The sequence below is a fragment of the Micropterus salmoides genome, unplaced genomic scaffold (assembly GCF_014851395.1).
Source record: "Micropterus salmoides isolate LMB-PRFRI ecotype aquatic unplaced genomic scaffold, ASM1485139v1 Ms_hic_scaffold_16, whole genome shotgun sequence".
NCBI classification, from domain to species: Eukaryota; Metazoa; Chordata; class Actinopteri; order Centrarchiformes; family Centrarchidae; genus Micropterus; species Micropterus salmoides.
The window spans coordinates 17,613,232-17,625,284 of NW_024040707.1; the positions used below are offsets into that span (position 1 = coordinate 17,613,232).

A 12,053-nucleotide genomic window follows, 5' to 3' on the forward strand; every position below is an offset into this window, starting at 1 on the left:
TTCAAATGTAGATTGATTTCTTTGTTCCCTCTCACTTAGCTGACTCAGGGGACTTCTGTGCTCGGGGTGGACTTGTTGTTAATTAACCACATGGCTGTCTGATTGAAGTGTGTGTCTATAAATGTGCACACAAAGCAGTAGCTATAGAATTATTGAAAGTGCTACGCACGTGTACCCTTCATTAGTATTACGGCTAATATCCACACGCTATACCATATGATCCAATGAGTATATTCTAATACAAACATTAGTTGTTTTTGTCTCATTCAATTACACAATTTATTTTATTATTATTCTATCCCTGTTTTTATGTTCAACTCATTTTTTCACCTGAAGCGTGTCATTTCTTGGTTGTAAAGCACCTTGAGCTGCATTTCATGTATGAAAGGTGCTATACAAATGTTACATACAAAAGTTTTCATGTGTCCATGGTTTTGTTTGTGAATATCAGTGCATAAATAAAGAATTAATAAAATGCTTAATTTGATGGTTCTGATTATAAACTTCTCTTTGTTGGCTCATGGCTAACTGATAATAGTCTCATAATCATACTGAATTGCCTTGAAGCACTAATTATTTTGTCCTAGCGTTTTGACAGTGACTGACTGAAATCTGTCATTTCAGTGTTATTATTATTATTTCTGTAAGTTCAAATACAAGAACTTGTATAGCCGTATTGATCCAATCTAGGATTGGCAGTATTTTTCTGGCAATTGTTCTGTTGCTGTTTTTCAGGAGCAGGCGGCTATTTTTCAACAGTATCAATAGCCGCCAGTGAGTCCAACACCATACCTATTTGAAACACTGGAAAAAGTCGGAGACATGGGCAGCGAATCATTGGTCTGGAACGAGGCTAATGTGATAACAAAATGTATTTCTCTCTGTCAGGTATACTGAACAGTATGTCTCTCTCTCTTTCACAGTGCATGTGAAGGCAGGGACGTGTGAGGTGATCGCTGCCCATCGCTGCTGCAACAAGAACAAGATCGAGGAGAGATCTCAGACTGTCAAATGTTCCTGCTTCCCTGGACAGGTTGCTGGCACCACCCGGGCCATGCCCTCCTGTGTTGATGGTATGTACTACTGTTTGTGTGTTTGTGCACATTTTGTATTTATCTGTAATCTCCCACTGTCAGAACCACATGTTTTAGAATGGTCTTAAAATGCCTTTTTATTGTTTTCATGCTGATCATAGTTTTTTTACTGTGTATGATAATGGAGTATAGTGTTAGTTCAAGCAAGGATTTGGTAACCAATTCTCGATACCAAACCCTAGTTCAGGCAGAGCAGTAAATCCAATTCAGGTGTCAGGGATTTGGTTACATTGATACAGACCCACAACTCTGACCTAAATTCTGGAAATTCTTTCCAAGGAACTCTCTCTTTCTCTGGACTCTGTGCTGTAGCCTCTGTGTGCGTGACCCGCCCCTCTCCTGCTGGCTTGCTACATTCTGTCACATAGATACCCGCTTCAAGCTCTGTCTGACAATGGCACTGCATTTACAGTCTTTCAAATGTGCAGTGGTATCGTAAAATATGACAACGTTATCATACACTTCAATGTTAATTTATGTAGGCCATGTGTTTGCTGATAGTAAAGTTACCGAGAGGAGCAGTCAAAACTAGGATGAGACGAGTGGGGGAAGACTTTCACAATGTCGGTTGTTCACATAATAAGTGAAAGAAATAGTTATATCAAGAATGAAAAACAGAGATAGAAGTTCAAACCCTGGTTCATGTGTCACTCCACACAGCTGGCACAAACTGTGGCTGTGACTGTATCAGAAAGTTACAGAAATGGTCAGACAAAGCCCCCCCACCCCCCAAGCCGAAATGGGAAAAGTATGAAGGTAGGAGGATTCTAAAGCTTTTCAACCATCCAACAAGCAGTTCTAACAGAGTCTATTTGCCCCTTAAGTCCTACCACTTACTGAAGCCATGACTGTTGTTGAAAATACCAAATTCAGGAGGATGACACTGACCCAGGGACTGAGGTAAACCACACCCAGTCAGTAGCATTTTAGGTAATAAACTCCTTAGATACTGGCTTTAGTCATCCTTACCCATACTGTATCACTACCCATTGTTGTGGTAGCAGACATACCTTAATAACCCTCTCGGTTATTTCGGAGCAGTATTTGGAATCATGAAAAAATGAGGAAATAACTGATTTATGTTAGTCAGACTTTCATTATTAAAAAGTAAAAATATCACATTCTTACCCACGAAATCAAAATAATTTGAATCATAGTGTATCGTATCCAGATTTATCTGTATCTTTGTTGAATTTGATTCTGGACTGTGTTTATTGATATGTATCAAATTGTTTGAGAGGGACAGATACACACACACCCCTGTCCACTGCTTCATTAATGCTTCGAACACCAGCTCAGTCTTGAACTGTCTGGCTACCAGCTGACTTGTATGATCCAATCATATTCATGCAGGTGCTCAACAGAGCTATTATATACTCTCCGGATATGCGAGCCACCCCAACCTCCTCTAATGTACATGTATGTGTTTGTTAGGGGCTAGCCTCCTTGCTGCTCAAATTCTTTGAGAGCTCCCTCAAACCTAATCTAACAGCAAGACCGTTTGCAATAAATGGCCAATTCCCTCACACAAGTGTCTCTGACTGTAATACAATTGATACTCCCTGGCCGGTCCTGATGCTGTAACCCTCAAAAATTTGGCACTCAGAAATTTAGCCAAGTGTTATTTGACTCAGAGTTCAGTATATCCATTTTAAAAGTGTGCTCTGGTGTGTGCCACTATTTTCTGAAAATTTATGTAAAAATTGATATATTAATTAAGTTAACTTTGATTAGACAGTAAAGACATATATGTCAGTACTCCCTTGGCAGTACTTTTGTGTATTGGTAGCAAAATTTGTTAGGGGTCCTTCACTAGAAGTGTGTAGAGGCCTTACTCCCAACTCTCCCTGCTTTTCTGTCCAACGTTGTTTCCTGCTGGTAATTTCAGGAGTCTGATCAATTGTAACACACAGCCTGTGCTAATTGTATATGTTTATTTTGTGATGAATTCAGAGGAATTACAAAGATGATGGATGACATTAAGTTACATTGCACACACAAGCAATTCTAAAATAATGAAATGCCTATTATTACCCAAATATGCCATAAAGGTAAAAGAAACAAAAAAGAACAGAAATCTGAACAGTGACAGTAATCTGTGCTTCACAGCCAAGCAAATAATTCCACTGAGACACGTAAAAATTGAATATAACAAATTCTAATATAACATAATGGCTTCTTAACTGAGAGGCATGAAGAAGAATTCAGGTGTTCCTGCTATTACATTGAGCACTTTCGTCAATGTTATTTGAACATAAAAGGACTCCCAATATGAATCCTTATAGCAAATATTATCATCTGCAGAAAGTGTTATCTTTCTGGAGCTGCTTTGTTGACAATAAATGAAAGGTTGATTCTGTAAACCCAAATGTTTATCTGGGCTTTTACACATAAATGAGCTTTGTTTCACAGTACTTCTGACAATTATAGGCTAGACATTGTACCCATATACTCAGAAAATCCCCCTGGCTACAGTTCCTCCGACGACAAAATCAGTATCCAGCACCCTCTGCAGCTATGAAGAGTGGCACTTGATGAAATCACAGACTGCAGTCTCCGCAGCGCTGTTGTTTCTTCCTTTTGGAGTTCATGTTTAAACCCTAAATCCAAGGTATATACAGTGAACAAATAAGGAAGTACAAACTTAAGTGCAAAGATTTTTAGAATACGAACACAGTAACAGTATGTGAGATCAAATTTTACTCTTGTTTGGGGTTTATTTAGTTTGTATTATTATTATTATTATTATTATTATTATTATTATTATTAGTTAGAGCTGGGTATCGTTCAAAGATTTTCGATATCAATATCAATACGATACCTCAACTTCAATACCGGTTCCTGAACGATACTTTTTTCGATACCAATTTTATTCTCAACAAACTGAGAACCACTGTTGTTTGTATAAAGTAACTTAATTATCACATTATTATCATTAATATTGTTTATTATTTTAATAATTGTTCCTTTCAAAAATGCTACTGCTTGTCAAAAAGCAAGAAATATTTTCAACGTGTTGTTTTTATTCCTCTTTCTTTTATTTTTTAGAGTAATATCGTTACTTTGCCTTTGTTACATTTGGATAAATTCATCGTGCTACTTCAATTTATTTGCTATTTTATGCATTTGCCTGCCTCTCATGGTCAGCTGGTCCTAGGTCTGCTTGCGCTCTGTTACCCTACTGCAGCTGCACCTCCACATGACTCTGTTCAGAGCAGAATAATGGCAATGACAAATTAACAGCGCACATGGCAGTGGGCTCTGGCTGTGTACGCTGGTGTGAGGTTAGTCCATCAGAGAACCATGCTGACACTGAGCTAACAGAGGGCACTGAGTGTGTCCGTTGTGTTAATGCTAATACGTCTAATAATATATACACACAGTATAGCATTACGACATTTACTTTTTGAAATAACCGACATGGTCTATTATGTACATGAGTTGCTGATTTATTTGCCAAATCATAATAAGCAAAAAATACAATTAAAAAAAAAAACTTTACTTATTGGTGTAGCCTACTTAATTGAGTATAATCATTATAATCATATCATTCGATTTCGATAATTATCACGATAAATTTCAAGTCATAATTTCTTTCAAGTTTAAAGGCTAATTTAAAAGTTGAATAAACCAGATGGTTAACTGTGGTTTTAAACTATTGTTTCTCAACAAATACTCTTTTCACATTTTTTCAACAAATATGCATCAGTAAAATGAAATAAAATCTGCCCCTTGTGGCAGCCTGAAGTTGACGGAACAAAATGGGGTCACACAGAGCTGTGAAGGAGGTAGTAGAAGCACAAAAAGGACAAATTAATAACAAGTAAATAATGTGGGGCAGGCTGCACGCTCCGCTGCTGATCTGCTTCTGAGATGCTTCCAGTGGACTTTGATGATGGACTAAGGACATATCAAAACCGTGGCGCAGCCGTAACGTGCCGTAGCCATGCCAGGAATCCACTATCTGAATGGCCGCAGTAGTTATTTTGATCACTATTTTTACTTGAATACTTGTTTTTGCAAAGTAACTGTATTTTAATTAACATTATTACATTAATATTGAGCAGACACAAATTCTGACAGACCACATGGTGATGACTTGACTGAAGTCTGTCTAAGCTTTGTATTCTGGGATTTCTCAGTTCAAAATGGCTACCATCTGCAACATCTGATTACAAAAAAATCCTTTGAACAATGTTCAGACTCTATTGCAAAGCCGAACTGTTGAAGTGATGGTGAAGTTGGAGTGACAATTATTTAAATACTAAGATGTCCTGCTAATTGACTGTGGCAAATACCCAGTCTTAAAAGTGACAGCTAAAGAAAGGGCATTCATAAGAACATTTTTCATATATTCGCACATTCATTCAGTCAGTCAGCCTTTACTGTGGTGAGTGGTCTTTTGTTACTTCTTTCTTTGTGATATTTCTTGTTCTTGATGTGTCTGGTCTCAGCCTTTTTCTCTTTTGTGTTTCCTGAAGGCACTTCATCAATTCATTTTTATCTGATTTGATGTGTTGTGAACAGATCTACTCTAAACAACCCTAAGAGATCACATAATATCCCAGCTGTCTCATGCATATCTTGCCTCTGGTTTTGTTCTGTTTTTTTCTTACTTGAATTGAAAATGTAAATGATCCCATATGTGCTGATTAAATTCACATGACTCTAGCGCCCACAAACCAAACGCGGACAGTAATAATTTGCATTTCTTAAAAAAAAAAAAAACATAACCCATTTTTCTTTATTGCTGAAAGGTTGTCAAAATATTTTCTCCAGAGGAAAAAAACTATTTCATATTCCCCTGAAGGTTAATAGTGGTGGGACAATTATCTTGATGTTGATGTGTAACAATATTTATGTATTCAAACTTGGATGGTAAGGTCTTATATATTAAAACTCATGTTTTTTAGTCATAGGGAGGCATTCTAAATTGAAGTGACTAGTAAGAAGCCCTTTTTGTAGAGACCACTGGGTTATATTTGTCCACAAAGAGGCAGATTTTTTCTAGAACGATGGGAAATGTAGTTAATAATGGATGTGTCCAAGCTAATCACAGATTGGCTTTGAAATTAGTTTAGGGTTATTCATAAATATGAAGTGTTGGAAGAGATTTGAGTATACTGGGATTTTGAAAAAATAGCTGGGAATGCAGACACTTTTTTTACCCACTGAAGGGAGAAGATGAAAGATTGTGTTTGAATAAGAATAACTAAGAACATTTTGAAAAGATGGTTCTAATATTGTCTGTTTATAATTTACGATCATTTATACAACTGCTGTAAATTTCTGTGTTTTGTATGTTTAGCATTAATGGTGATCTGTAAGTCGTGACTGATCAATGGACTGTATGGACTGACACTACCCTGATTAAAGCAATATAGCTGAAAATGGTACATAAAGCATAGTGTACTAGAGCACAGAGTTGTGTAATGGAAACAGGATTAGCAATTCAATAATGACAAACATGGAGGATGTGTTTCCTTTTTCTTAATTACATCATCCCTTTGCTCCAACTTCTATTCCTTCTATGGTTGACACCTAAATTTTAATCTCCATGCACCCAACTTCTAATCTTCACATAACAGTAGTGGATTTAAATGCACATATTTGACATTTTGCCGATTTTTACGAACTAAATATCTGCCGAACTTTTCTCTCTTCCCTCAGCTTCCATTGTAGCCCAGAAATGGTGGTGTCAGATGCAGCCATGTATGGATGGTGAGGAGTGTAAGGTTCTCCCAGACCTCACAGGATGGAGCTGCAGCACAGGCAACAAAGTCAAGACCACAAAGGTTGGTGTGCATACAGTCTTTCTCTCTTTAATATCTCTATTCCCTACTCTCTCACATATACATGCACGCACACACACACACGGCCAAACTCACCACCAAATGACCCACATCCCCCCTCCACGGTGTTGTACCTCTGTCCCCTCTCTTTGTCCTCTCTCTCATTTGTCTCTATCCCCTACTTCTTCCTATTTTTCCCTCCATGTCATTCTTTTTCTCACCCAATTTCTCTCTCTTTACTTTCTCCTCCCGCCCATCTTGGATCTAACATCAAACAGTCTCTGAAGAAAAACAAGGCCAACAGGAACATGGCAAATAACATACACACACACACACACGCGCACACACACACACACACACACAAACACACACACACACACACAGGGGGAGAGAGAACATCACAATTCCCTTCACTCCCACTTGCCCTGCTTCCCTGCGTCTGACTGGCATGCCATCTGACTCGATGCAAAAACAACTCACCACCTCGGATACACTAGTGGTAATTGTCCTCGCATAGTTTTTATGCTCCAATTTGTCCATAATACTGTGTGTGTGTGTGTGTGTGCTTTGCGCATGGCTGTGTTCTTTTCCTTGTATAGCCTCAATTTTCATGTACTGTCCATTTGTCTGTGTCTTTACGTGTGTGTATATGTGGGTGTGTGTAGGTGTGGATGTACATTATATAGCTATCAGCTCAGCCTCCATCAGCACCTGTTAGCTTCTCTTCAGTGGCTTGACCTGAGCAGGGTCTTAGCTGTCTGTCATAGGAGGGAATTTGTGCAAGACTCACCTCTTGTCACTGTACGCTTCTGTTTCTAACCTCCATCCTTCTCTCTGCCTTCTCACCTTCCATTATTCATGGCTGGGTGCAGACCTTTGTTTTCTGCTAAATAATTGATTGAAGGTGTGGTCAGAAGAAGGAGAATGGATCTCCTTGGGTAAAAGAGAGGGATAAGAAAAGCTTAAGACCCCCGTCTCTCTCTCTCTTTCACTGAAAGCCTCCTATATGCTGGGGTGATTAAGAATTTCTTCCCCACGTTTTTTGCCTCTGCTCACCATTCACCTGGCAAAGTGGATCTCGCCCCCTCAAGTTACACTCATTCCTTCTTTCCTTATCAACAGCCCCTCCACTTATTCTCACCCCTGAAATAGTTTTCTGTAAGTGTAACTGAACTTTCCAAATTGACTGCGCACATCACAGAGAGATAAAGAGACAAAGAGAGAGATGGAAAATGTTAGAGTTGTCTTGGAGTATGTAACGGGCATACTTAAGGTAAGAGACACATTAGGATTGATCGGATACAGTATGAAGATGATGCAATCTGAGTGCCATTCAGAAGTTGCTTCATATATCTGATATCATGCTTTTAATTGTATCAACCCCATCGCATTTAACATTAACAGCGCATTTGTACTTTCCTGAACAAGATCAAAGCAAACCAGTTTCAGCATTGCTTTATCATTGTCTGTCGTAGTTAAAAAGAGCACAAATATTTGCTGTCTCTTGCATTCAGGTCTTTGATCAATGATCTGTGTGAGATTGCGTATGTGTGTGTGTACACTGTGTGAGCGTGTTAGTTGATGTGTTTGCCTGATGATGAAAAGAGATTTTTTTCCCTCCTCTGGTGTGGTACACTGAGGTCAAGATGCGTCGGCATCCAGATCAATAGCATCGAACGTTCTCTTATAGTCCCATTAAGACCCGCTCATAAATTGAAATTGACGATGGAGTGAGAGAGGAAGAGGACGAGAGAGCAAGAGAGAGAGACATGGAGAGCTGCAAAAAGGAAGAGACAGGGGGAGATGGATGAGAAAGAACAAATAACAAGTGGAAAGTGGAGAAGAAAGGCTGAAGGCAGAGTTGATACGTAGATAAAAGAATAAAGAAACAAGAATATTGGGAACTGGTCGGCTGACAAGGAGCTTATTCTTGTGCCTGGGTACACAGAGCAGACAAGAGCACAAAAGAGGGTTTGGCACTCTCCATCCTTTCCTCCGTCTATCCCTGGCTGGGAGCATAGGAAAGGAGGAGAGGAGGAGGGAAGAGGGAGGAGAGAGGGAGGGGATAGAAGACAGCTTGATCAATGCCAAATAATATCATATGGATGAACAGACAGACTCAGCCGGGCTGCCAAGCCACTGAGCTGTCATAGACTGCAAGGCGCGTGTGTGTGTGTATTTGCGCAGATTCACATGCAGTCATATACACACACATTAACAAACAAATGACAAGGTGTCAGCAGCTTATATATGTTTCACTTCCTTTATGGCCAGCTTACATCAACACTAAACAGATGGTGCAGTGTCCAAGCACTATCAACCTCTTTAGGCTATTTATTCTGAAAGCACCTTCCTTTAACAGAAATAACACAACCAGTGAATCAAAGCTTATGTTATGTAATCTGATTCATCTTGCAGATTATTAAAGAATGAGAAAAAATGAATCAAGATCAAACAATTTAAATAATACCTTTCAATAAGTTACTCTTGTGTGATTAAGTGATTCATAGAGAGAGATAATTCAGGAGTGAAGGGGACATCTGCCTTGTAGCTATCTGAGCAGCCACTAGTGTAGACAGTTAAAGCTTGTGGAATAAGCAATAGAAAATGTGGCACTCATGGGCCTAAAAAGGCCCATAGAGATGACACTTGAGCACTGCTTGTGTTCTTTGTGAATTGAGATATATAACTACCTAAATCTGCTTTCTAATTGGGCACAGAAATTGACACCGAAAGGCATATTTAAACAGAGAACTGTGGCACCTTAAAGCATAGCAGACACAGAGATGCCGCGGCAAGTATAGTGAACTGGCGTGACAACAAACGCCTGCAGACTCTTTGATCAGGCGCAGGAGTAGATGCCTGAAGGCAATGGGAACGGGCCCAGGAAGGGTGGCCTGGAGCCATCGAGAGCAGATACAGTAGAACCATTTCAGCTGGCAGCCTGAAGGAAACGCTCCTCTGAGCGCTCTCAGTGATGGCTGGCCTTCACACTTTGTTAGCTGGCACCTGGGTCTGACAAAAGACAGACTCCCTCAAGAGGAAATACAGCAGGGACAGCATGTGTTGGGGCTAAGAGGGGACGCCACTGGGAAACACAATGAGAGAGAAAGGCATGCAGGAAAACAGAAGAATAGTCTTGGAGAGTCTGGTCTATTACATGCCCAAGCACTGGCAGTTATACAGCAATTTGTGTCTGTTTGGACGCTGGCTGGTTGAAAATGTCTCCTAATAGCTTGAAATAAACCACAAAAAAAAAAGTGTGCACGACCAGAGAAAATGGAAAGATGGATGGACAAGATAAAGAGACCATGTGATTAGAGCAGCCGTCTCGACAAACAGACGAAATGACATGGCAGTGGGCCAGGCACCGAGAGTGAGGCATTATGGGCTGGCTGCCATGATTCAAGCTGTGTCTTGTTTAGTCTCTTGCCAGAAAAGACAGAGACCGTGCTAGCCACGTTGTCGGTGCTCCACCAACAAAAGTCAGTTCCCATTATTTCCAAGCAGCGGACTGTGCTGCACGGCACTACATCATTTAAAACCTTCAGTTGACATGTTATGCCACAACTGGCTTCCCATTCTGTTCTGTGACCTTTCTCATTTCAGGCGACATCCTAACTTTTTTGAGGGACTATTTTCAGTGACCCACTTCTTTTCTCCCTTTTTCAGGTGACCCGATAGTCCTGCCCGTCAAGAAGAGCAGAAGAAAATGGTGTTGGAGTTACTTATACAGCACAATGGACCTGTTAGTGGTGAGGAAACACACTCAGACGGACTTCTACGAGGAACTAGTAATTGTTTAATTTTTTCTGAGGATTGGTGGCTGAAGAGACAGGACTCTGATACGGTCTTCCATCACCTTAAACACAACTGAGTGTCCTTGATCCTTTACTGCAGAGGACTGCATCACCCACAATCCTTTACTGCTACAACAAACAACAAAAAAGTGAACTATGACCTAAACCGCACTGGATTAGATGACAAAGAACAATTTTCTGTATTCTTCATCTCTCTTCTGTTGCTTAGTTGTGTTCCGTACGTATACTGGGAATAAAAGGGATCTGGATTTTAGACAGCTATCCTGCATTACGAACATCACTACAAAAAAAAAATCCAGAATGGCTGTCTCATGTAGTCTGGATGACACATTTCAATTTAACTGTGCCACATATGACACACATATGATGCTGTCAAAATGTTTCTCAGATCTAAAACCGAACCTTACCTTTTTTCTTTTTTTTCAGATTTCACCTCCATAAGAATATTTTACCTTGAATAGTTTGTGGCTTACCACATGCCATTTTTTAAAATGGGGAGAACGTTTGCCAGTCTACTTTTTTGTTTGTTTTTTTTTTTGACAGAGGACAATATCCTTTGAAGGGTGAGGTTAGACTAATACCAAGTAGATGTTATGGTATATTGAAACATGTAAACGTGTAAAAAAAAAAAAAAAAGGTCCATGGAATCAACAGGGCTAAAAATAAATTGACGCTCTAATGGTTTTAATATCTGTGTTTTTAAACGCCTGTTAACCGCTATTGAGTACATGTGTCAGTATTATATGAAATGAATAAAGACTTTCAAAAGAAAAGATAAATCTCTGCATTTTGTTTCAGTAGTACAAACAAATCTTTGTGAAGATTCAACTCAAATGAAGCCTCTTTAACACATTTCAGCCAGGACTCAGAAAAAAAACTGGGGTGGTAAACAAGATCTAGTGCAGGATGTTGTGGCTCTAGTTTTGGCATGTTGCGGACCTTGATCAACAGGTGAGTTTCGAAACACTGATTGTGAATTGGCAGTACTTCTGTGTTTATAACCACCACACATTCTACTGTCATAGCTGAAGCTTTGGGCAGATGTGTTAATGTAAAACAGCTGTTGGCATGTGCCTCCTCCTGCCTCTGCCTCAAATATGCAGAGTGAAATGCAGATCTTGGTTTACCGTTTATGGTATTGTTATGTTAAAAATATTTTGTACATGATACACGTAAGCTGGTCTAATATCTGAAATCTTATGTTTTGTGTAAGTTTAGAAGCTTCCCACAGTACATCCTTTCTATTCTCAAGCCTGACCGATACATCAGCATGGCTGATATTATCAGCTGACTTAAGCTTATCAAAGATATATCATATTGAGGTATACCAGCATATATATTAGCAA

The 12,053-nt window shown here is 39.4% G+C and overlaps 1 protein-coding gene across 1 annotated transcript in view; it reads left to right on the top strand.

Moving 5' to 3' along the window:
• Positions 1–11,461, top strand: part of LOC119904929 (chemokine-like protein TAFA-2) — a 79,351-nt gene extending 67,890 nt beyond the window's left edge. Inside the window, exons 3-5 of the mRNA XM_038721549.1 lie at positions 924–1,073; positions 6,765–6,889; positions 10,559–11,461. Of these exons, the coding sequence (XP_038577477.1) occupies positions 924–1,073; positions 6,765–6,889; positions 10,559–10,570 (287 nt within the window). The 3' untranslated portion in view covers positions 10,571–11,461. The remainder of the gene's footprint in view (positions 1–923; positions 1,074–6,764; positions 6,890–10,558) is intronic.
• The last annotated feature ends 592 nt before the right edge of the window (positions 11,462–12,053 follow it).